General features: G+C 40.4%; 1 protein-coding gene across 3 annotated transcripts in view; it reads right to left on the bottom strand.

The window, feature by feature from the left end:
* Window positions 1-313: 313 nt before the first annotated feature.
* Window positions 314-26,882, bottom strand: part of LOC104323190 (TLE family member 4, transcriptional corepressor) — a 100,283-nt gene continuing 73,714 nt past the window's right edge. For all 3 annotated transcript variants that reach the window (XM_069777166.1, XM_069777167.1, XM_069777168.1), the window contains 12 exons: window positions 14,700-14,819; window positions 14,092-14,145; window positions 13,287-13,439; window positions 11,896-12,028; window positions 11,455-11,648; window positions 11,194-11,270; window positions 7,274-7,523; window positions 5,946-6,193; window positions 4,837-4,984; window positions 4,088-4,238; window positions 3,688-3,764; window positions 314-2,036 (listed from right to left, as the gene is read on the bottom strand). In XM_069777166.1, coding sequence (XP_069633267.1) covers window positions 1,929-2,036; window positions 3,688-3,764; window positions 4,088-4,238; window positions 4,837-4,984; window positions 5,946-6,193; window positions 7,274-7,523; window positions 11,194-11,270; window positions 11,455-11,648; window positions 11,896-12,028; window positions 13,287-13,439; window positions 14,092-14,145; window positions 14,700-14,819 — 1,713 coding nt within the window. In that variant the 3' untranslated portion in view covers window positions 314-1,928. The remainder of the gene's footprint in view (window positions 2,037-3,687; window positions 3,765-4,087; window positions 4,239-4,836; window positions 4,985-5,945; window positions 6,194-7,273; window positions 7,524-11,193; window positions 11,271-11,454; window positions 11,649-11,895; window positions 12,029-13,286; window positions 13,440-14,091; window positions 14,146-14,699; window positions 14,820-26,882) is intronic.

Genomic DNA, 26,882 nt, shown 5'->3' with positions numbered 1-26,882 from the left:
GATGGGAAACCACACAAACGGGAGGTGGCAAACTCCTAGGTGACACAGCCAAAGTCCTGTGGCTTGATGCCTCCAAGAACTCAGAATCACTGCAGTCAGGTAACTTGGGAAACTACAAATTCATTGATTTTGCTAGCTCAGAGAAATTTTGTGAAACTCTACGTTGTCTCTCAGTGACAAAACTGCAAACTATTGGTAGTGGTACTCTCTGTGACTGAATGCCTGTTGTCCTTACAGACAGAATTCTGTACACATAACTGAGATTATCACATGCAAAAACAATGAGGCAGGAGAAAAAAAATAGAAAAATGCATCTTAGAAGTTACTTATGTTTAATGCTTAAAAGTCTGAATGCACAAACAATAATCTACCATTATAGAAGTACTGGTGGTCAATACAATGCATTAGAACTATGTACAATGACACAGTTTAGTATCAAAATCTTTCTACAATGTAGAGTATTACGAAACTGTTAATGACATCAAACACTAAGCACTTAAGACACCATTTTTTGCTACCACATTTGGAACTTCAATGAACAGTCCATTTTAACTTGCAGCATCAATCCATTTCTAGTATGAAATTAAGTAATTTTCTACTTATACAATAAGATTTATCTACACGGGTCTTTTGATTTTGATCCATAGCAGCAAAGGCACTGTACATCAGCAGATCCACAGACTTAAAGATTTTTTTTTAAAGCATTCAAAAAAAAAGTCACAGATCATAGTTTAACAGCAACAACAACAACATAAAAAGATAACACGTTGTCTCTGGCACAATGGCTCAGTCTGCGTCCTTTTTAGGGACATCCAGTCAAGACTTGGATTGAACTGCTGGCGAACAAAGCAAGTCCTTATCCCAATGAGAATCCATTCCTTTCTGTATGTCGGAATGAGTACTCTTGTAAATCCTACCTCAGAGGTCATTGCTTTTGTAGTTTGTATATTGGTAGGCATCCATTCTTATTTCAGTGCAGTTTCCAAAGAACATATCAAATATTTTTCATAATCTCTTGTAATTGAAAAATTGCCCAAAGACACATATCCCCATTTTCAAGGAAACATTGCAAAAGTTTCCAGAAGTAACAAAGGTGATTCTTTGAGGCAACTTACTGTACTCTCTACAATATAACAAAGAGAGGTGTTTATATTAAAAAACCTAGTCTGACACCAAAATGCTTTATGTTTATCAACAGAAAAGCATTGAGAACAAATCTGTACACAAGATGCTATATTAACATTGCAAATATATAAATTAGCACATTCTTACTTAAAGTGAATTTAATTTAGATGTGAACTGGATTTGCCATTCATCACAGGCATGTAGATTACTGGCTACAGTTTGCAATTTCCTAAGTTTCCAAGACTGTCTAAAATAGTTAAGATACAGCATCTTCCCACCAAATATTTATACTGTAATAACACTTAGAGGTCTCATCCAAGAACAGGACTAAAAAATATAACAAAGTTTTTTTTGTTTTTTTTTAAATAGAAACTACAAGTCTATTTAGTGTAACTTTAACTATCTCCTGAACATCCTTCTCCAAGATCCCCAATTCATCCACCTGCAAAAACACAAAGTATACAATGCACCTTTCAAACTAAAGCTGGGCCAGGCAGCTTTATTTAGTCAGTTCATTGTTAGAAAGCCTTCTTTAAACAAAATAAATACATTACAGCTATAATACATAATTAAAGAGTCAAGTTCACTGTTAAGTATGCTTATTCCATCTTCTTCCAAGTAGATATCTGACAATTTGGTATCACAAGCTCTTAAAGAGCATTCACAAATCAATACCAAGTTAAGAAGGTAAAAATAAATTCCACAACTGTGATGAGCATTTAAGTTCTCAGTTTAGAAAGAAAAAAAAGGAATATACAGCAAAGTGCTAGGAGAAGGAGTTCTGTCTGCATTCAGATTTGTCTCTAATAAATAACTTCATAGACTGTAGCTTTCTTGTCCCCAGAGCCAGTGACAATGTATTTGTCATCCACAGAGATATCACAGCTAAGCACAGATGAGGATTCTTTGGACTACAAGAAAAAAAAAAAAGAAAATTATGCCTTTCCAATCCTTCAATCCAGAAGAGCTTGAAGATTAACTGGAAGAGTTTATAGAGAGGGAATACACCGAAAGCTGATTTAAGTATCAGTACCACAGTGTCAGCTTTTGTTACAAGTCTGTTTCTCCAAACTTGTTCCACCTAAAGCTCTATGGCAACAAAAACCAGCAGTGGAAAGGGAAGTGAATGTTATGGACCTAGAGATAATCTATCAATCAAACAAAAAGAAGCAGTCCTTTATATATGCTCTACAAGCAATGAGATTTTCTTTATATTTTACACGTTAGCTTTTGCATGAAAATGAATGAAAAGCCATCTTCTTCTTCCCTCCCTTTTTTATTGTAAACCAGAAATCCGTATGGAGAAGCACTACAAAGCCCTACCCACCCACAGGTATGAAACAAAGATACTCCACAGAAGTAACTGTATCTCCTCACACTATTTCCCCAACACTGAAGATAAAAGCCTTGCACAAAGGGATTTAAATTATCAGGGAGGATGCAAATATGAAAAGATACTGTGGTGGAATAGGATGCACAACCGTGTACAGCAGGTGAATGGGAGACAGGATACACCAGTACACAGTAGCTCTGTCTCTCCCAGCTTTTCTGTCTTTTCTGAGATGATGTGTACATATTGTCACATTTTACTTGCTGTTTTAGTGCATGTTTTCTTTACATAACACATGTCCGCATCCTTTTCTGCCTGTCACTTCAAGAGCTAAACACTTCCCAAACATGCTAATTTTTTGCCAAGAAACCTCTGCTGCACTGCACAGGGAGTTTCTTTCTCTACCCCTCATTAACAAAGGTGCACTGGGGTTTTAACATCACTTTTAAGGGAGATGTGTTCTTGTTAGGACAATTCGGGCTTTCTGTGGGAGGTAGTTCCAGAGCTGAATAGCCTCCACTAAGAAAACTCAGACCTCAGCTTTCCCATGTCAAGGCAAAATGCCCTGTCCCCAAAGGTGGAGACACAGCAGGTATCAGTACAGATGAGACCTGACCATCTAGACTTGAACACCAGTTACCTTAATTCAAAAAATTCCCAGCCTAAAAGTACCTATAGGTGAAAGAAGAGAAGACCATGCCAAAAATCCCACTTTTCTTTAATGGCACTGAAGTGCCATTAAAATTGCGCAGAGAGGGATTAAAGACTACAGAAAGGTTACAAATTCCAGTCATACACCAGGAGGCTTCTCCATAAGGATACATCAGGAGTCTGCCGGTCCAGTCCACTGACTTTACAGATCTCATCCAAGAAAAATACTTGTGTTGAATATGACTTTCACTGGTTTAGCTACATTTTGGATCTTCAGTGAATGCTCACCTAACAACACGACTTGGGTACTGTATTACAGCAATACACACAAGAAGGTGAGAAAGAAGGGTATTAAAAACAATTTTGGATTAAAGGGCTACTTTATTCTAAGAGCTAAATTACTCAAATGTTAGAAAGGCCAAAAGCGTATCTCTCTTTAATTACAGACAAAGTCTTAAAGGAACATAGTAATTAGCCAAGAATTTCCATTTAAAAACTCTTTAAGCTAATGACAGACCCTGAGATGTGCAGCTCTACTGCACTGTAATGTATGTGGAAAATAGCTTTTAGGAGATTATTACCTGGAATATACTGGCTCCATAAGGTGTTCTCCAGGCATTAAGAAGATTATCTTTTCCAGTGCTTACAAACCATTTGCCTGCAACAGATTGTTTAAATGTTATTGTTACATTTTGTTTTCAAGCAATGCACCCCAAGAAACCAATTAATCCTAAAAACAATGCATTCACACATTAATGGAAAACATATCCAAAGAACAGTCAAATTTTCATGTGATTGTACTACAGTGTTCGATCACAACATAAGCAGTTCACGCAAAAAGGCAGTCATACAGAATTTTTAAAGTAATTTTAATACTTAAATTTAACATCTAATTTTAAACTATACACCTACTTTCATTGAAAGGTAATCTTGAACAAATTTCTCGGGAGGGAAAACAGTGGCATAGAAAGATTGGCTTACCACAGTGAGCAAATTTCAGTGACAACACACAGCTCTCATGAAGATGCAGCTGATACTTGTCCGGCTTAGTAACATGCAGCACCTCGACGTTACTGTTCTCCATTCCTACTGCCAACCACTCACCAGTTGGGCAGTAGCCGAGTGAGAAGATCTGGAATTAGCACAGCACATGCTTCAATCAGTAAAGGAATGAGCTTGAGATATTCAAAGCTGACTCTTGCTACACTGTTAATGCTATGCAAAACCACATTTTTGTCTACTACAGTTGTAAAAACATGATAATCCAATTACTAGAGTATTCAAGATAAATTAGTTCATGTAAACAAAGCTCAATTAAAACCGTAATAGTAAAGCACTGAGTCAAGCTATAAAAGTTAATGTCCTCGCTTATCTGACAGCATTTAAAAATATTTTTGTAAAATATTTTTGAACAAGAGTCTCCAGAAATGGGAACAGACTGCACAGAGGAACACTTTAATCTGGCAATTTTTTTATAGAAAGGATTCTCCACTATTCTCATGGGAGAAGTACTAATCTGTCAAATGGTCATAATGAAGAAAGATGTTTAGCTGCCACATCAGGAAAAAAAAAAGAAAAAAAGAGTGTGAGACTAAGTGAAAAATTCTTCAGAGTTCTCCTTGAGCCTTCTTTTTTTGCTTTAAAAAAACCAAACCAAACAAAACCCAAAAGTGCTTGTTTTAGAAAACCATGACAGACTTTTTAACATGCCAAAGCTTCTGAGATTGAACCTGTGATGTGAAGTCGTGTTGCTGTAGCTGTCTCCCTTCTCTGAGATCCCAGGATCTGACTGTATTGTCCAAGCCTCCCGTCCATAGTTTGGTGCCATCATTAGAAATGTCAATACAGCTTGCTCCATCTGTGTGGCCCTGAAATTGCCTGAAAATATTGAAAGAAGGTATGCATATTCTCACACTGGGAAGAGTCGGTTCTGAGCAGGTATACAAAACACCTCCTTTTTCTTTCAGTCCCTGACATGCAGCCATTAAAACCAACACTAACATAGATTCCAATAGCAATCTGAGATTAATATAAACTCTGGGACGACCATGTGAGTTTTGTGATGAATTGATGAAGTAATTAGGCCAGACAGCCAAGTGCTAATTTGATTTCAAAAAGCACACTTTACAAGTCAGATACTCTGGGGATCTTTGCTGCTGACTGTGATACCCACTGTTCAACTGAAAATACCCTCACTCCCCCCAAAGGAATGTAGCATTATCATCAAAATTCACTTGGTTTAAGAAGAATCTGCAGGTCACCAACAAAGTTGGAAGAAAAAGCAGTCTAAATGGGAACACCAGGGAGTAAAAGCCTGCCTTTACATGCAATACTGATATATTACATATAAATAACATGCACACAGTGCAGTGCATAGAGAAGCTCTGTATTACCAGCTCCTAGCTTACTGTACATTAGTGTTGAGCAGGAACCCGTACTCCTAAGATGCTAAGTTTGCAATGCAGTAATTTACACACGTCTTTACCCAAGGCATATTTGCCGGAGCACTGATTAAAGAGATTGCAGTGTGAGCACAGTGTATTGCATGGAAACAAAGAAAACCATCTGTTCAAAGAACCTACATCAGTGTCAACACCAGCTGATCTAAGGAAATTATAGTTTTGGGCTGCTCCACAGGCCTGGAATTATGAAACTCTTAAACCTATAAACAATGATATAGACTTTTGTCAAAGTATTACCATGGCTATTGTGTAGCAGTGAAATACTGGAAGCAGCTATGCAAACACCATGGAGAAAACAGCGTATGTATGCAGGAGAGCATGTAAGGCCATGTCTAATTAATTCTTCACAACCTGATGATCCAGTTCTGTCGACCTACCTTACTAAAGTCTGGTTATGCAGATCCCACACTGCAATGTTCCCATCGCTACAGCAAGAGAAGCAGACCTTGGAATCAGGGCTGATAGCTAGAGCATAGCAAGCCGGAGCAGAAGATGTCAGCTCTGCTTTGATGCGAGGAGTTGGAGCTGCCAGGTCCCAAATGGATAACGTGCTGGCTTCCCCACCAACAATCAGGGTGCGGCCGTCGGGGAGCAATCTGCAGGAACGGATGTAGTTATCTCTGTTCTGTGGAGACAGAAGCCATCAAGAGATTACTCATGAGGAAAGGAAAACAGCATTAACATGAGAGCAGAAATCCATAAAAGTATTGTATTCCCTCCTGGTTTTAATGAGCCATTTATACTTATGACAATGATAAAGTGTATTAATGCCAGAAAATTACATGACATTAGGGAAGTACTTAAACTTGATCTACAAAATTCAGTAGTGAGAGATATTTAATCTTAATTAGCATCAAAATGCAAAGAGCTGAACCCAGCCCAAAACAATTCAAGATAGCTGTATTCAACAGCTTGTGTAGAAAGTTACATTTTCATACTCTGTTTATTTCAGCACATTAACCTCTTGGCATGGGGGAGTACCAAATTCCCTGCACACTCCCCCCGCCTCTGTTCCAGTGAGACTTGCTGCCACATCTAGGAGATGTCAGAGGAAAATGTTTGGGCAATTTTCTTCATTTGTGTAGCAACTTGTGTAGCAATTCATTATGTGTCTACATGTGCTGCACAGTTCTCATTTTACTGCCTCTGTCACAAGAAGCAACATCTTACCAAGAACTGGTAAATGACACGAGAAAAGCTGCTAACAATGGTTCATCTTGTTAACGCATTGAAATAATTTGTGAGTAACACTCAGGGATATTTTTAATCATCACATTAAGACAGGGCAATGCATTCACACACATACACAGACACAAATTACGTGACACAATCTTCAAATACTCTCGGAGAATACAGCTGCAAGACAGCAATTTTTAGCATGATAGGATATCAAGCTTTAAGACTGCCAACAAATGTCAAAGTTTATAAACAGTATTTGCTGTGCTGTCTTTGATCTTTCCCCCTACCAATATAATTTTAGGATATTAAAGATATTTTGATTCATTGGGGGCAAAACCCACAAGTACGACAAGGAATATACTTCAAACTCAGTTCTCAAAGAAACAAAATTATAAATGAAATATCAAGCTTCAATACCAATGACAGCACTCAAATAGCCACTGTTTTTTTGTACCTTAATGGTATCATTTCAATCTTAACACAACCTGCTATCTTCTTCCACTGTCATATGCTGCTGATCACCTACCAGGCAGTCCAGCTGAGAGACAGGGCTCTTGTTGCCAGGGTGGCTGATGTCCCAGACTTTGACGCACCCCTTCCCACCCGTGTACACATGTCTCGTGGGGTTGCTGATGGTAACTGCACACACCACTTCCCCGTGGTTCAGAGTGTTGATCTGACGGGCATGGCGAGGAATTCCTGGACCGATGAGGGCATCAGGAGGGAAAGGAACTGGCTGCATCTGACCATCTGCACTTACATGAAATGAGTATGCTCTGAGGGGAAAAAAGAAAGATAGGGGGAGATTTAAGAAGTTTTTCTTGAAGCCTATTTAAGAAAACATAATTAAAGGTGTGTTTCCATTGCAGGCATTCAGACTGTGCACTCAGCTACTTTTGCAATCTTTTTAACTATGTGAAGAAGAAATTATTTATTTATCTATAGCATGGCCCTTAAAGCATAAACTTAGGTACTCTTCTTTTAATGTGGAAAGTCAAGCACCATCTACCAATCAAAGGAGCTTCTACAACACACGCAATGATGATTTCTGACATGAGCGAGGATACAGGATGCTACTCTTAAACCTGGGGCACGGGGAGACCACCACATGCAGAGAAGGGAAGAAAGGTCAGGTCAGGGCCCCCTGGAAGACAGAAATAGTTGGCTGGCTGCTGCAGAGCATGGCAGGTAGCTGAGTGGCCAGGGGACATTTGGTTGCTCCCTTACTGACTCTAATGTGCAAAATTCAGCTGGACTACTGCCAAGCTGCCCTGAACGCACCACAGGTCCCATGCCCCTTGAGCGAAACCGCCCAGCACTGTACCTTACGGTGCAGTGAAACCTCCACCGTCAAGAAGTTAAGTCTTCAAGGCACGGTTGCTGACATCTGACATGACAGGCCAGCAAAAATGCACTGGATTTTTTTTCCTTCTTTTGGGCTCGCTTTTTTTTTTTTGGAGGGGGCGAGGGGGTTGTGCGTGGACCTGACACAACAACTACAAATCCCAGTTTCTCTTGCCAGAATCAGGGCTCTCACTGAGAAAGAATGTGTTGTGTGACTGCCAGTTATGCCACCTGTGAATAACCTATCAACAACTTTATCTCAAAATATTTTCTAGGGAGAACAGTTAGGTTGTGAAATTGTCTTGTTCTGAGAAGCCACCTGACACATCACATCTATTACAAGAGCACAAACTTTACAAGAGGGTTCACCTACACATAGCAAGGTATGCTTAAAGGAAGGCTTTACTTCCTTAGACCTAAAAAATTCTCATAGTACTGATGAAAAATCCATTGTCACAATGGTGGGATGAGAATAGCTTACAAAAAAAATCATTTGATGAGAATACTTAGGAAGATCACTTCCTTAATTGTTGCTTCAAAGTCATTCAAGAAGGCAGTCTTCAGAATTCAACTACTGAATTTGTTACTTAAGATTCATAGTGCATTAACACTAGAACAATAATTTTCAGTGGGACAAAATGCAACTGCATTTTCACCTTTCTGCCCTATTCCCAGAGCTTTACACACTCTTCTCATCCTGTGCTCTGTTCCTTGTTCTGGCAGGTCTGAGTGACAGATCGTATCATCATTCTCCATTTTTTGACATTAAACACATTCAGGAAAGGGTAGGACAGATTTCTGTGGTTGTCAGAAGCAGCAAACTGCCTATATGAGTAGAATTAGGGTTCAATTATCACTGCAGAAAACTGATATATCTTCCTCTTATCTGCCTAATTTCTGTTTGCTGCAGTAAGGTACTGAAAAAAGCAACTGATGGTCACCTGAAATCTCTAACAAAAGAAGTGGAACTTCATTATCATCTTTTCTGATTTCTGTATGCAGTTACTCTCTGCAGAGCCATGTTGAGCACTGATGATACTTTTATCAGCCAAAGTGATTTTTAGCATGCTTGTAAGTATACAGATCTGGAGTGATCTGTGACTACATTATTCTCACTCTATTCATTACTCCATACCAGCACGTGTGATTAAACTGTTGCTTTGTTGCTTGGTTTGGTTTTGTGGTGGCTGAGTGGTTTTGTTTTTTTTTTTTTCACTCTGAGAACTAACACCACATGTTGATTATTTGAAGTACTCTAAATATCTTACAAACATCTGACACAGTAAACACCTGGTGAGCACTTTTTTCTTCTTTTCACATTAGCTACCTTTTCTATTTATATACCGTACAATCCTCAGCGTTTTGATGTATCTCCAAAGTGAAAAGAGACTTATTAGGGGCCAGATCCCTAATGTGCTACACACTGCCTGTTCCCTTTCAACAGACACTCAACAGCGTGGAGAATTTACACAACTTTTGCTCTAAGGGAAAATGAAGAGTAAATGAGAAAGCAACAATCCTGAATGATAGCTGTGAAAAGTACCGCACTTAAGATGAAGAAAAATCAATGCAATTATGCTCAAACAACCACAGATTTCAAAGCTTTCAGGCCCTGCGGCTGACAAATGACAGCTGCATTTACATGTTTAAAACAGTCATCACTGTAACAACAACATTCAAAAACCTTGGAGATGCACCACAATTGAACCAGTTTGATTTCAGTTTGCCTCACTTTTTACTCCCCCCATCTCTAACACGAGTGAGATGTGAGCCTGTGAGCAGGAAGGTCTCCACACCCCTGGTATTGCTGTTCCTCGGACTACCGCAAGCAAAGCCTGGTATAGCCAGTCACCCTTCCTTCTAGGTGACCGACTCCACCAAGGATGAACTTGAACCCACTGAACATCTGAACATTACCTCAAGGCATTTCTAAGTGCTTGCCGCATATGTAGGATGAAGATCTGTGCCCCACAGAATTTTTAATGCAAGCTGCTGGTCCGGAAGCTGCTGCACACTCATTTCCATACTTGCCTTACGCAGCCACCTAACAGGGCGGTGCAACTAGCAGAAAAGTCAGCTTGAGGTGGTAACTGGTGTGTGATGTCTGAGAGAGCTGGACATGGTTTACAATTTGTGTGACACATACGCACAAGAGGAGTTACAGGCACTAGGACTGATCACTTGTCACCATGCTATGTTATTAAACCTGCATGTACATAAGCTCACTGGCAGGTAGGAGTATGCATTTACTCACATGCATACAAGTGTGTGAATATCCCCCAGCCACTCCGCCACAAACACATTCATATGTACAAGAGTGAGAGACAGAATGGCACAAACATCCCTTGCCCTTCAAACTCTCCACTATTAGCTGGTCGCAGTTTCCCACAAGTGTCACACAAGAAATGGAACTGGAGGACCCTTACATAAAATCTGGATCAATATGGTTTGCATCGCTGTTTTATTTTTCCCCTCTCTAATTCAAGAGGGATGTGAGCAGAGAGTTCTTCATATCTATGTAATTCTTTTTCTGAGGCTCACAACAAGTGAAGCCTGGTACGGCAGGTCACCTTTTACGGTCAGTTCCATCAAGGATGAATTTGAACATTATGATACAATAATTCTTTCCAGTATTTTCAATCAAACAAAACATGTCAGTGTTCCTTTCTCTGCACAGTCCTGTTTATAACAGCTGATAAGTTTCCAAGTAATTGCAAGGGTTTTGTGAACAAAGAAATCATTTTTTTGAAGTGAGCAGAGTACAGTAGAGATGGAAAGCCAAGATCCTGTTCCAGTTTGCGTTTCCATATAAGACCAACCAGTCAGATTCAGCACGTAACACCTCAAAGTTCAGCTCATTTTTCCATTTATTTCTGTCTCCTTTGCTCTATATCGCCCAGTCCTTGTCAGCTGCTATTAGTCTTCATAACAAATTTGCAAATGCAACTTTAAGATTAAACAGTGTTTCTTCTGCCCTTGCCAAAGAGCTATACTTATTTCTATTCACACAATAGTTTTCAGTAGCTAAGGGGAATTCCAATCGGCAAGGGAACACAACTTCAACATATGATTGACTTTTGAAGTTGAACGTTTGATACTTACGGTTTCCCTCCTGGGATGCCTGTGAGATTGGGAGGGATGCCTGGGACTCGCATGTGATGATGTGGATCAAAACCAACCTATAGTTTTCCCCAAGCAAAACAAAAAGGTGTATTAAAGATGGAGTTAGGCAAAGGAAGACTGTTTAATTCATGTTCTCCATAGCATACTCCCCAACTTACAAAGAGACTGAACTAGATTTAACCCTGCAGGTCTTAATATAAACTGCTCTCAACACCAAATGCACTAGCAGCAAACACTTACCACCGGAGATCTCCCATAAGCTGCCGCTGCTGCTGCTGCTGCAGCTGCTGCACTCATTTGAGGGGAAATATTGTGTAGACCGGCATAGGCAGCCCCAGGGCTGGTCAGCTCTCCGTTCATACCAGCATGTGGCACGATCCCAAACGGAGTAGGATAAGGACATGGCACCGCCATAGGTGTCCTTAAACCTGAAGCTATTGAGGGCAAAAAGAGAGAAGTCACACAGCCAGCCCAGACCCATCAGATGAAATATCAGTTTGGCAAACAGTAATATATATATATATATATATATATATATACACACGCTGTATTAAAGTGCTGAAGAACCAGCTCAGCATCCAGTTTAAGCAGCTGTAATATACTGCCTCATCACTGTAGATGGGAGCCTGGCTAAGGACAAACGGCCACCATTTCACATCATTGAAATATACGGACACTAACCTAGCGGGTCCACACCTGGGGGTTTGCCAGGCACTGGCCTCAGTCCGGGAGTGGAGTTGCTGCCTGGAGTTGGGGCATCAGTCCGTGGAGTTGGGGTATTTGATTTGGACACAGGAGTGGTAGATTTCTCATTCTAATCACCAAAAAGGAAAAAGGAAGACAGTTTGTTAGTTGTTTTATTTTTTTAGCTAGTGGTTGGAAAGAGAGCCAATGACAACCAGAGTGTGTGTGACTAATGATATTTAGCTTTTGGGTTTGGGTTTCAACAGTCCCTGGCAATGAAGAGAAGCTGCAGAGATACTGAAAAAGATGGAATGGCTTTGGGAATTAACTACAGCCTTCACGGCTTTCCTCGTCAGGGGCATCCATATGATGCAGAATGAGGTCAATGACTGAACATCATTGCCTTCTAACAATTACATTGGCAGCATATATGAAATCTGTCGGTGGTCTCACTCCGCTCATGGTGGACCTGCTCCCATTAAGATTATGAGTTTCTGTGAGAGGCCACTGCTGGGTGGACAAGAAGACCAGGAAAAAAACCACAACTGACCAACAACTCATGCCCAGACATGGTGCTGGGAACACAGGACAGAGACAGTGATGGATATAAAGTCACGAACTGTGCAGTGCCACTCTTGTGACAAGCTTGTTCATAAGACAAACCCCTGACTCCCAGGCCTGAACCTGTCATTCCATCACCTTTTCTGAGCACTACATTCACTTTAAGCTTTCTTTTTATTTATTTTACTTCTTTAAATAATTGTGTACCCTGACCTGTGAAGAACTGAGAAGGGAGTTACTGTGCAGCTCAGGAAGGTGATTAACTGTGGTCACAAACAGGAAAGGAAAGAACACCCCCAACTTGCAGGCAGCTCTTTTTTTGCATTGTGATTTGTGATGCAAGTCAAGGAAGGCTCTTGTAAATGACAGATTACTTTTTAGATAGAAAATAAAAATTATTGTTGTTGTATATGGCCTGGTAATTCAAACAAAGCTAACAACCAAATCATATCCAAGCAGGGAACTGAATTTGCTATAAACCACAGCACAGGAAAACAGCTCAAGCAACCCCTGTGTACTTTTATTTATTCTCAGAATGGCAGTTTTTCATATTGGGGAGGAGAAAAACATCTCTCAGCATAGCACATCTATCATCTACCCACACCACCAGTGAAAATAACCTCTTCCTATCCCCCAAAAAAAGCTGTGGACTTTCTCCTTACTATTTTATTAAATTCCCTTGAAGAGATAAATTAAACAAATTTTAAATTGATGCTTCATAGTGCTTTACTGATAGCTGTGGAAATCCAAATTGTGTCCAGGCAGAAATCCAATAAGCATGTGTTTCAGCATACGATCATGGGTCAGGAGCATTTTGAAGCACTTACAAGGCTAAGTTCTTTGGATTTGGAGGAAGGAGTACTGCTGGAGGATGCAATAGATGCTGGACTAATCGGTGCATCTTTCTTCAGCAGCCGAGTCTTGTCCAAGCCATTCTCCCGTGGAGAGTGTGCTGGGCTCCCCCGGGGAGAGGAAGGATCCTAAACATCAGCAACATGGGTTAGTATAAAAACTTCATACTAGCCACTAGTGTTTGTCTTGAGCAATTCTCACTTTGGAATGAAGATCTGTCATAGAAAGTGACATCTTCCTTTAGTTCTTAATTGATTTAGCTGAAAATATTGTAAAATTGAGATGGATAATGAAAGACAACTTTTTTCTTTTTTTTTTAAGAAAGTCTTAAAATTTCATGCCATTAGCCACAAAAAATAATATTAAAAATCTTTGGCTATTGAAATAGGCAAGTAAATCTCATTTGTCAGGTGATAGATTGAAAAGGTTTGAGGCACTTGGCAGGCCTATTAAGTTCACATAAGAAGTCATGGCCAGACTGAAAGAAAACACAGATACCGTTACAAGCTGCATCTTTATCTGCTGTGCTGGCCAGGCTTCAAATACCTCTAGCAGACTTTTGGTTCATATAAGAAACAAAAAGGTCCTTTGTAGAAATAAGTGTTACAGATCTGATTTGCATTCTAAAGAAAGACGACCTGACTGGATTCCCTCAGGCATTTCAAGCTCCTTTATGAAGGCAAAGGCTGTAATCTTATTCTATACCCAATATGCACAGAAACCACTGAAGACACCCCCACCAACAACAATGTAAGGTAGAAAAACCACCGCTGTGTATACCTCATTGGAAACATCAACTACCAAGTTGTCATCGCTCTTTTCACCATCACTGTCCTGCAATGACAAGTCACAATGTGTTAAAACCATTTATTTAATATCGCAACATCTCTTAAGTACTAAGAAAAAATAAACCAATGAAATGCAAGGCTGCTCAGAACTATGCAACGTAGCATTTACTTTTACCAAACTTGTGGTAATACAATTATAACACTTAGGTCACCTATAGGGGCTTCTGCTTAACAGGTTGCCACAGCTACAGCATTCTTCCCAGTTGTCACATTGATGAACAAGGACACAGGATGAAAATCCTCATCCGAGGTTGCACTGCACTGAGAAGCAGAGCCAAGCTAGAGTCCAGATCTACCAAGTCCCAGCCTAATGCTCATTCCTCTTGTCACATGCCTTCCAGGTGCTCTGTATTTATATTGTTAAAAACCCTATCAATCCTACACACCAAAACCTTCCACCCAGCACAGATGTTAGAGGCAGGCAGTAAGAACCTGTTAAAAATTTGACCCTCAATTTTAGTATGTTAAGCGGCAGGAATCAGGTGAAATTACAGAGGAACACTTACGTTCAATAACACACAATGTAGACAATTTACTCACATAACGAGCTGCTATTTCCTTCTCTTCTGTTTTCTGTTTTTTACTATCTGAAGAATAATCTGTTGAATTTCTGTGCTTTTCTGCTGTTCTGAAACTGGCTGAGGGAGATACAGAAGAGCTCTGCAGTCAGAAGAGAGATGAAGAAAACATCATCAGATGCTTATTCAAAACAGTGGTTCATTTGTCACCATCCCTCAATACAACTTAAGCCAATAATATGATTTGGAGTTGTTCTCACAGATAGCACTTTGGTTTTAATCAGTGATAGCTACCCAGCAAGTGTCTGGTATTAAAAGTGCACAATGCACTGAAAGAGACAGATAAAGGCAATCAGCCGACAGATCATAGTTGCCATCTGCAGTGTCAACCGGATGAATGTAGAGCTACTTTGGACCATTTTATGATTACTGTGCATTGGCCTGGTTTTGGCTTGTTTCCTCTACAAATATGCAGGGTTAAATCAATACTCCCTGAAAAGGGGGGTGGGTGTGTATCTGTGTGTGTTTGCCTGTGTAAATCAAGAAGAACAAAGTGGCTCAAGGTAAGTCACACTTCAGCAAATGTTTGAATGGAGATTTCTAGCAAAGAAAGAAGCAAGCTCCTGACCAGTCTCAAAGCAGGACAGAACAGGGGAAAACACCTAAACTTATTTAGTCATTTTATTTTGGTGCCTTTTGCAACTACAGGCTGTGCCTGCAGTAGACAGTAACACAATGCAGTGGCTTACTAAGTCTCTTGCCATTCTGCAGCCCTCGCTTAGCAATGATCATTAAAGAGCATGCGTACAGAACAGGAGAGAAAGGAAGATATTATGTACTTTATGCACTGTCATCCAGCAATTCTGCTCTACTCCTTTAAACAAGGCAGGCGACATTTATCAACTCCTACCATATTTCCAAAGCTTGGTGGAGCCTGCATGTTAGTATACAAAAAGGGAAGTAATGAAAGATGCAAAGTTCCCTCCGGGATTGATTTTAGCAGCAGCACCAGCTTTTGGCCCTAGTTCAAGAAACCATTTAAGCATGTGCTAAACTTTATCTCACACTGAAGTCAATGGTTGAACGTACATAAGTAAGGATGTGTTCATGCATTTTGCAGAATTGGAGCTGACAGGAATGAAGATGAAAGTAATTCTCAGTTGAAACCCTGCTGACTGTTTCCATCTCTCTGTCCTCCTTATGTAAGGGGGTGGAAGGAACAACAACCAAAGAAGTCCTTACTTCCAGATTTTAGATCCTCCCATTCATCCAGAAACACGGGTTTTGGGGCTCTTTCTCCACACACTATGGACAGCTGCTGTTCCGCATAAAACTGTACAACACAGCAGTTTGGTCATGGGGGTTTCAGTGCGCACCTCCCTAGGTTTATTTTATAGCTACTATGAGGAATGTGTACCAAGAAATTAGCATTTACATTGTGCAACTTCTGTTCCATCACTATTACCAAATTTCTTCTTTTCCTTAACTTACTACACCACAAACTTCTGATAACGATTAGGAAGACTTAACCACAGAAGTTAAGCTGTGGTTGTTGCCCAAGTCACATGAGAGAACATTTCTCCCTGCTGGGACACTCAGGTCATCCTCGCCACTTCTCTAAAATTTCCAATTCTTGTCAACAGCAGCTCAGATTAATGAGTGGTAGAATTTGCAAAAACCTTCCATCTTTTTTATTGGTAATTGTTAATTACCTTCTAAGTACACTGAGTGGAAATAAAAATTTTAGAAAAAAGTTAGTGCTGAACACAGCCTAGGCCTTTCCCATTTGCCTGCCTGCCTCCCGCTCTCTCTCTCTCCCCAACAGTATAAAATAGGTAGATAAGGACTTCCCAACCTAAGCAAATACATCTTAAAGTACATTCACTGATTTACCTTTAAAGCAAATCATTAGTAAATGACACAAACTAACAATGTTATTTTTGCTCTGAAGGGACAACACATGTTAAGACATTTGGAGACAGCAGTGGCAGTAGGCACAGAAGACCTTAAAATAAAGGCGAAGCAGAAATGCAACATTAAATGAACTGATGGCTTGAAAAATGTATTTGTTTACTGCAACGATAGGAGCATAGTCTTTTGCAAAAGATTTTAATAGTGTGCTCCTATTACATTTATATTCATTTACAGTTTGGGAAGCAGTAGCTTGTAATGTGAATTCAATTCATTATTTCTCAACTTCACCCTACAGAAAGCAATTTGCTTTAAAACGAAGAAAAATAATCACCAGTAAACTACAAATTAGAGTGGTGTCTAAAGAATTAAACTACTGCACTTATTTAAATAGAAATATTTATTTTCATAAATTTGAAACCATACAGTTTCATTTTTCACAATCTAGTTAGCTATGTGCTATAGATACCATTTTAATCTTTGATTTCACTGCTTAATAAAGTAATAAATTAAAGCTCCCTACTAGAATGATAAAGTAGCTAATTATCACTAGCACATAAAGGATGAGCACCACATCGGGCATCGGGGCAATGCACACTGCTTAATAGTTTATTACTTCAAAGACGGATCAGACCTGATACCAACATGAAAAGATCTTGCTGCGGTATCTCACCTGGTATTAGGAGAAAAACAGAGATAACTCACCTATGGAAAGCAGGCAGAATCTCATTTCCCAAACTGAAAATTGGCCAGAGTACTAGGGCTAACATTATTTTGCCTCAAGAGTCAATTACTACAGAACAAATCTAAACATTCTCACTTTTGACTGTCCAACCCCTTTCCTCGCATGGAGCCAGACAATCCATACCCCTGCAGTACTAGCCTCTTTTCCCTTCAACATGTAATGCACCTGCCACATAAAGATCTCTGACTTCATGGGATCTCTGGGTGCTGACAGATCTAAATTTATCTCTTATGCTAAGTCACGTACACAGCCAATGAGCTATGGTCTAGACCTTCCTATAGACCTAACACCTACTATTTCCAGTGTGCAAGGGATATCATTATTACCCATACTGAGTTCCCACTACTGTTTGCAACAGCTTTTCAGCCTACACACACTTGTAAGGATCTATCTTCAGTGAGAAATACTGGGATGTAACAATGTCCTCATGGTTTCCCCTGACATCAGATTCCTACTATGATCCTGTACTCACCCACACCTTGGCTCCTGAGTGTGCAAGTCTGCATACTCCAACAGAGGTCCTTGTATTTGCAGACTGTGCAAGAAAACCTCCATCAAAGCACACTGTTTAGCTGTCAGACTCTGCCCTGTTCCTTGATTAAAACATTGATGCTCTCCGAACAGCTGCCTTTAAGAAGCTGGAATAGGATAGCTACTTAGAGAAATTAAGTGATTCAGCATTATGACTTGGCAGGCTGTAACTTAATGGGCTGGAGTCCTCATTTTAGTAACTATTAAAATTTACAGAGAAATAAAGTCTTTTCACAGTGCTGTTTTCTTCAATAAAATGTGTTAATCTACTGGAGAGTAGCGTTTTCCTACTAACCAGCACTGAGTTTGCTCACATATAATAATTAGATCAGACATAGGAAAAAATACTCTTTGGTGAAAGTAGGTTATATTTAGTTTCTGTTTTAGCAAAATGTACCTTTTTTCATATTCCGCTTAGGTAGAACACTTTTATTCATGTTAAATACACCACAAAATGCTGACAAAACCCAACTGAACATACACATTTACAGAAAGGCTGAGCACGTTGCCTTGTTCACGTAATTTGCTTAAGTAGAACGGTGTGTTGCCAGTCCTGGACCCACAGTATCTTCTGCACTAGGCTGTAAAGCATGGCATGCTATGCTTCAGTCTCTATTTTGGGCAGTGTGAGCACAGTGCTAACTGAAAAGGTCTCCCGCCACAAGGACCACTGTTTTCTCTCCAACATTGGCAGGGCGCTGCTCCTGGTGGAGTACCAGTGGCACACAGGCGCAAATTAAATGAACATAAAGAGGGCCATGCAAGCCTCTTACGCAGCTGTAAAATTCTCACCAGTAACAGAGCAAACATCAGCTTGCTCGCTGTCTATTTGGGATAATTAATACTTCAAGATGCTAGGAAAAGAAAAAAAAAAATCACCGTTTTACTACCAGCTTCCACTGGAAGTTACCTGCATTAACATAGATGACTTACACCCCAACATGGCAGAAAAGAAATCAATATGGTCAGATTGCACAGCGATCCAACTGCTCTCAAATCCTGCAAGCCCCAACTCCCCATATGCTAGCTCCTGCAGATGAAGACCTGGCCTGAGCAGACTAAGTGATAATTAAATGAAATCAGTGTTAAAAGTAATGACTAGAGATGACAGGATGAAAAGCCCTCCCACATGATAAAGCTGGTAACTCTTTAAAGCATTCATGAATATGACCATTCCCCAGCGTACCCTTACTACTGTGCCAAAATGATGTATTTGGAGTGTAATAATTAAGACAATAATTCCCAACAAAGTGGGAATTACGAGATAATTGACCATCCTGAAGTATTAAGCAAACTGCAGTAAAAGCCAAGGATGCTCAACGCTAAGGTCAATTATGGTGTAATTATCTGAATGACATTATTGCTGTTATAAAGTCTGTTGAAAGTATAAAAGAAACTATAAAAATGGATACAATATGCATCGCAGGGAAACGACCAGGCAGTAATGCTGCTTGGTTGGCTGGTGCCAATGTTGTAGATGGATGTACCAGTGCCAGAGCTTGGACTCAGGCACTGCCAGGCTTGGGCTTGGAGCACTGGGCTCTCTAAGATAAAATCGTATGCTTAAATCAGAAATGCAATAAAAAAAGGAAATGAGTGCTGCAACTTCTGACATGCAAGGGATGAAACAGAAACTGCTCTGGTGAGTAATGAGTGGTACAAGGTGGGAGAGGTCCCACCAGCGAGCTTGACAGGAGAGGGTGTAAGAAACACTGGGGGCAAAAGGAAGGGGCAGTCCAGCACAGCCCACCGAGACCATGCACCCAGGGAGAAAAACTGTAGCCAAGAACTCTGAAACAGCAAACCTTCTGCATGGCTCTAACCATAAGGCAACACCTACCTGTCTAAAAAAAATGCATTTATTTACATACACTCACAGGCACAGGTACATTACTTTTATTAAACTGAGGGAAATGGTGTGAAACACTGTGGGCTGCTCTACAGAGATCATATGGAGTGTTTGCATTGTGGTTGTGCTCCCACACCTATGCTGCTACCACGCCTTTTTGTTGTTATCATTATTATTGCTATTACTACTACATTACTACTATTGCTACTACTACATCCCAGTATCCACTCCAGCATCACAGATATTGTGCTCTTTGCTTTAATTTTCCAACATCCCCCCTTTGCTGTCCTTACTTAAGCAAGCGGGTTTTCCCTACCATGTCTTTCCCTTTAGGTCTATGCAGTGGATCATGATCAGGCTGACACAGTCAGGCAGTACAGCCTGGAGCACACCTCTTCCAAAATGGCTCACCAAAGGAGGAGAGACTGGTAGCCAAGTATTGTTCCCACATATATCACCAGTCACGGTGAACTTTTAAAATATTTTCACCTCCCCCTTTTCTGACTTGTTTCTCTACTTACCCAAACTGAACCCCAAATTCCACTCAGCCATACCATGAAAAATTTTTTTTTTTTTTTTTTTTTTTGGCCCAGTCACTGCCTTTCCCTGTAGCTGCATTTTCAGACACCAGACAAAGTCTCAGTAATTGTTAGTGAAAAATTCTACTAACTAGCTAGGAAAGATACAGAACAAAGCTGGTTTTAATATCACATGACCCTGTCTGAGCTAACTGGATTGAGTTTAGTACTCAAGTGTGTGATAATTATTTTTAATACAAACTATGATTAAAATGCAAACTTTGAAGTTTTATATAGCATTTTTACCCACTAATTAACTTCACTAATTGCAAAATTAATGAAGTTAATTAGTGGATAAGTATGTCATAAAAAACATCAAAGTCTAGATGTGCAGTGTTGCTGCAAGAGCAACGTGACGGCCAGGAAGAAGTCCAGAATAAAGAGAATGTGTAGGCTCAGCAGTTAAGTCTTCGAAACACAAGTGTTCTCAAAAGTTTTACGTGCACAGAAGTATAGATATGTACATACATTACATATATGTGTGTATAATTTCTTTAAAAATATGCGTGTAACTGTTTACACTGGGGATCTGCTTGACCTGGTGGTGCCACTGCGATATTTAATCTAAGCTAATTAGAAGCATCAAAGTCTAGATGTTGTGAAGTGGGTGATAAAATGAACAATAAACCACTACGGTTGTACACGTTAATTCCAGTCGTATTTCAACATACACTTATCAATTTGCTGGAAAAGCTAAGCAGGCCACACAGCAGAAGTTGGAGATACCTAGAAATTTTGACGTATAATCCTATCAGCATGTGCTGTTGTTCCTCCGGCCCCTCCTGGTGTACAGGTGCACGGCGGTGGCAAGAAAAGTAGGTGTTTAAAGCAATGGTGAGGGTTGCCGGCTAGCCTTTCACAGACGGATTTTTACAATAAATCCTTTAAAATACAGCTTCTTCAGTAATCACTGGCTGAAGGATACAACACACATAAGGCCTAATCACTACTGACACTGTGAGGGTCAAAGGATGGAGAGAAGAACTGATGCAGCTTAAGTACAAGCAGCGAAGCAGTAGAGGAACACAGCTGTGAGACAAAAAGGAAAGACAGGTTTAGGTTAAAGTATATCTTAGCACAGGCACATGAAGGTAGTGAAATCAAGGTGTGTGGCAAGAATAACAAGCACCCTTTGGTAAGCAAGACAGTTTGAACAAAGGACCTGGTTTCAGCAGGGAACAAAAGAAAAAGAAACAGATGGGCAGGAAAAGGAGTTAAACACTTCTAATAGGTTTACAGAAGCTTCAAAGTTCACAGATTACATTTACCATCAAGTCTACTCTCGTCCACATCTGCCAACACGTAAATATTGAATTTAATTGATGGTAACACAAACATCCTCCCCTTTAATCCAAAGAGCAATTCACCTGATCCACTCTCCATTCACCACCCTGCACTTCAATCTCCTCCCCTTAGAATAGACCCCAAACTAAGACCACATGCTTCAGCACAGAGCAGAGCAGGTAATTTGGACCGAGTGAAAAGATTTGCAAGGTGTTAAGGTACAGATTGCAACTGGTGTAGGCAATACATCGGGTGAGCCCCAGGGCATATGCAGGCTGCAAAGGAATTCTGTCCCTAATGATCCCAGGAAAGAAAAGTGCTCCTGGATAACAAAGGCAGGCGCAAGCCTGGAAATGTTACCAGACACAGAAAACCATGCTGCTGGCATTTTAGAAAATAAATGCCAAAATCCGGGACAAACTGCATGTTGGTCTTCACAGCACACAAACCCCTGAATGTTACTTTAACCAAAATCAGACACACCGAAATGAAGGGGTCAAAGGCCACCGAGTTACAGAGATTCAGAAGAACTGAAGGTAAATATAATCATCTTCTGAAATCTGAGGAACAGCAGTGCCAAGGAAACACGGAACTACAGCTCTCCTCTCCTCAAACATTTATTTGGGGTTCAAATTACTGATCTTTCATGCTATCTCCTTCAGCAGACACCTGAAACAGTCTGAGCAGCTCTAGCAAAACAGAAACAGAAAGAGAGAAGAGCGTATTGGGAGTTAACTAGGGAGAAAGAGCAAGGGAGAGCAGGCAATCACAGGATAAGAAAAAGCTCAACCACCCCGAGCATTCAATGCAGCAATTTAATTGTGGGCTCACCACTATGAAAGGGAGAGAGCAGGATAACCACCAGCCTGCATTACAGGCTTTGATTCAGCCGCATGCCATGACGCAAGGAAAAACAGCAGCGCTCTGTGAGCGTTCTTCAAAAGCCGATGACGGATGCACACAGAAAATTCCCAACATCCAACAAACCTCCAGAATATTAACGCTGATTACATTTTCATAGTGACTAAATTTAAACAGAACACACAAGGTGATTAAGTTAGTTTTTAGAATAGTAAGAAAAACACTAAAGAGGGAATGTTTTATGATAGCCATTAAAGGCTTGTGTCAGTATGCTTTACGCTTAGTTAAAAAATATCTGCAAGAATCACGAAATCCCTCTGAAGAATAACCAGCTTTTGCTTAGAGCCCTCTTTTCAGACCAAGCACCACAGTAAAACTGTTATCCCTTCACTTTGCACAGTGATTAAAATGGACTGTACGGCACTGAGCCAAGCTGAACGCACACGCTTTCCTGCAGTGGCTCAAGCCACAGGGGTTATAAAAATCTCGTCAGTACCAGCAACAGAGGTTAGGAGGTAAAAAATACAAACACCTACGCCCCCCAGATTTTCTATGTTAAAGTGGTAATGATCAGGCTTTAAGCGTTGCCTTCTCTGGGGATAGCTAAGTGGATTCAGTTTTCATGTGACAGGTCCTAACAACTTTCTCCTGGGATTTACGTTCCCTATCTAATTCTTCATTATGACCAGAAGGATGTAGCCTAGCACTACTTAGCCTTTTTTTTATTGCTTTAAAACCAGAGAGATCACGTCTGAAGACAGTCCCACGAGGCACTCCGTTTAGCTGCTTTCAATCAGGTACTGTGCCCCAGTGCCCCACATTTTAGTTTTGGTCACATCTAACATAGGCTATATTCACAGCAAAGGCATCAGTTTTGAATTTTCACATTTCTGTTCCTTTCCAATCTATCCATATGTATCAACCCTTCAGGGAAAAACACTTTCATTTTCTTTTCTTCTGCCTGTTTGTCTCTAAAGGATTTTATAGTTGTTTTGCTGCAGAGATGACCTAGGAGATGATAAGAAAACAAAGCAAATTATTGTTTTAACTGAATACTTCACGGATAGATCTGATGATCTCTTTCCACACTTTCTGACTTGTTCCCTCCCTTCCTCCCATTTTTAATCCTATTTGTTCCTGACTTGATCAGTAGCAAAGTGATGGGAAAAGAGGTAGCCTTCAAGAGGCTACCATGATTACAAACAGCACCCTAAAATTCAATACAAACATTCACTCCACATCCCAATGCCTTCAATCAGCAGAAACATGTTCACATGTTTTTCTCAGGTATTAACTAAGAGACTGGCAACTCGCTCATCTCTTCCCCTGTCAGATCTTGTGTGGCTTCTTAAGACTCGATATATTTTATGCTTTTCTAGCACCTACATGATTTAGGAAGCCAGAGCTACTGCTAAGTGCCCAGTGAAAACAGCATTCATTATCCAACTAGTCTCTTAATTGGGCAGGTGGATAAAACATGCCTGGGTACTATTAAATATTTGCAAATTCCAGTTCATGCTGATTCTGAAGCAAACCATTCTCTCAACCATCTATAAAAATACCTTCCAGAAAGAAATCTTTGAGCACTACTGTTCGCCTCCCTGCCCAAATAACATCCAAGCCCATTATATCTGCCTCACTTCATCTACACTCACTTACTTGTGCTCCCAAGACCCTTGTTCAGGAAATTATCCCATTTCCTATTCACGAAAGCACCCGAGCAGATGCCAGATTTGAGGCACACACTTTGATCTCAGGAAAGCCACAAGGCAGATAAAGAAATCAGAGGAACATACATATGTGCTGAACTTTAGACGCCTACTGCGTGCTACTCTGAATCTGGACCTCAGTCTGCTGAAAAAATAATTGTACCCAGTCTCTTTCTTCAAATCAAGGACTCTGGTAAGTGGAACGGATAGAGGAGTGGTGGAAACACAGATCCTGCAGTCAGCCTTAAAGCAGTTACATCAGTATATAATAGCACATTATATGTACAACACCTACTTTGAAGACTGAAAAAATAAAACACATAGTCCTTTCTGCCAGATTTTTAGATGCATTACAATTCCTGAACACCTTACAGCTTTGCCATGAGAAGCAGCAGTAGCTTTTACTTTTCTGGGCCTTTCATTATTTATATTGGACAGGTCACGCTGTTAATTTTTTAAACGTTAAAAGCACAATCAAATACTAACTTCAGGCTAGCTGGAAATGTTTTGATGTCAGCAATGAGCAGCCAATACATTTTTAATTCAGGCTAGAGGAGAGGAAAAGCAAAAATCTCCTTCTTGTACTCCCCCTACACTCTGCCAAGTAGTTAAGTGTGATAACTGGCATGCACACACATGACCTTCTGTTCTATTCAAATGAGTTATCTTAGATAATTTGCAAAGACTGTTCTCTCACTTAAGTACTTCATAATATGATCCATCTTTCCCTTTGCTTTTGTTAAGGGAAGACTACAGTAATCCTCCTAAAACAGCATTCTGGCAAATGCTCCTAAATTATGTAATTCACTGGGTTCAACTCTACTGTTACAATCATTTTCAAGGAAGACGGGTATAATACATTATCATTATAACTATACAATCCTGAGCTGAATTTTCCTTGGCTGAATTCCTAACACTTTAATGCTGAAATTGATCTGTTTTAAAAACATCATGTGAAAGGTTTTTAAATACCATACATACTCAAGCTCTTTATTTTAAATGGTTTAGAAATGTGCTGGTGGAAACAGGAAACAAACAGGGGAAAAAAAAAAAAAGTCTTCTGTTCTCTAATCTAGCATTAAGTGCATCTTAAAGAACAACAGGCATGTTTCCAAACAAACTATTGCAGTGTACAAATTACCCAGCAGGGATGGAGATAACAATACCTATGGTGTGGGTTTAGATCTGAGAAGAAGTTGACATTTCATCAAGGTTGTCTAGGAAACCATTTTTAGAATTTATTTATAAAACAAAATGAAAGATGTTTATTTCCATTTGGGATGCCTCTAGAGAATCTGGCAAGTAACAAGTTTATTAAAATGACAAGTTCAAGGTACTTTTCTTGTTGACTGTAAATAACCTCCCTGTGAGCCAATTAAGAGTGTGGAGATCAAAGGCCCAAGCAGCCCTATAAAACCAGGAGTTACATACAGGGTTAAGGGAAAGCCTCCCCAAGCTTCCTCGATATGGAAAATTTCCTCTAGCCACCTTTCACTCAGGTAGTGCAACAGCAAAGACAAGCATTTTTGGACTTGCTTTGGAGTACATTAAAAACCAACATCCATATTTTAATGGACACCTAACCAAGCAGCTTGGTTTTATGCAGAGTCAGGAATTATTTTAGTTGTAAAGACTGATCCAGATGAGACTGAAGCAGCTAGAGAGTGAGAAGGCAAAAAAAGGAGCTAGGAAGGATGCATGGGATAACTTGTAAAATGCGTTTCTCAGTTGGGAAGGGTTATTAAATCCCAGACTGCAGGAGTTTGTCAGTGCATTTCTACTCCTTACTAGGTGCCAAGACCGTGACTTTTCAAGGTAAAAGTCAGAAAAGCTAGCAAAGTGTTTCCTAATGCAAGGCTTGACTGCTATGATGATCTCTGCACACACCACCTTCAAATTTGACATCAACATAGGGCACGCTTGTCCTGATGAGTGACTTTATATCGAGTACACGAAGTACTGCCAGCAAGTCTCTAGCTAGAATCTGAGGGGCTGAGTTGGGAGTCACAGCACTGTTTACCAACCAGCATCTCAGCTGCTTGAGCAACAGCAGACTTGGTTTCCTTGCAACACCACCTTGCTTAGTTTCAGTAATTAGCTAAATCCTGCCCTAAGACAGAGAAAATCTTGAATTTTAAAGTGGGTCTTCATTACCGCTTCATACTATGATGGGGACAGATTCTGAACCTGCCCAGTTTGTCCCCCTCCATTTCACTGTCCTTCCTGGCCCCTTACATTACAGGGTGGGAGGTGAAGGAAGGCTTTCAGCATTTGCTGTGACTGCTAAGACCAAAAGACTGCTCATTGTGCATAGACTTTAGTTCTGACAGTAAACGTAAATTTCCATTTAAAGACACCTACAGCACCAGATGGAGCCCTTACAGTGAGAAAGTGTAACAAGCTCTTTCACAGCAGGCACAATTGTATCCGGAGCTCCAGCCTGCAGATGGAAATCCTTCTTCCCTGCCCACATGCTCTCCCCGCAGGGCGCTTTCACTACTGACAAAAATCACATTCCCACATCCACCTCTGGGGCTGCTCCCTCCGCAGCAGCACCGGACGAAGCCTGGGAGAGTCCTCCAGCCGTGCAGCAGCCCACGCCGGGCACCTTGCTAGCTGGCAGTGAACCACCGTGCTGACAATCCTGATCCGCAGCTGACCCATCTTGCTTCACGTACAGAAAGCGGCAGAGCCCTGCTGGCCTGGCCCCGGGGCCAGGGGTAACACGATGGGGAAC

Source organism: Haliaeetus albicilla, chromosome Z (genome assembly GCF_947461875.1).
Source record: "Haliaeetus albicilla chromosome Z, bHalAlb1.1, whole genome shotgun sequence".
Classification (NCBI taxonomy): Eukaryota; Metazoa; Chordata; class Aves; order Accipitriformes; family Accipitridae; genus Haliaeetus; species Haliaeetus albicilla.
Note: the sequence above shows the minus strand (reverse complement) of the source record. Positions and strands in the feature narration are given on the sequence as shown.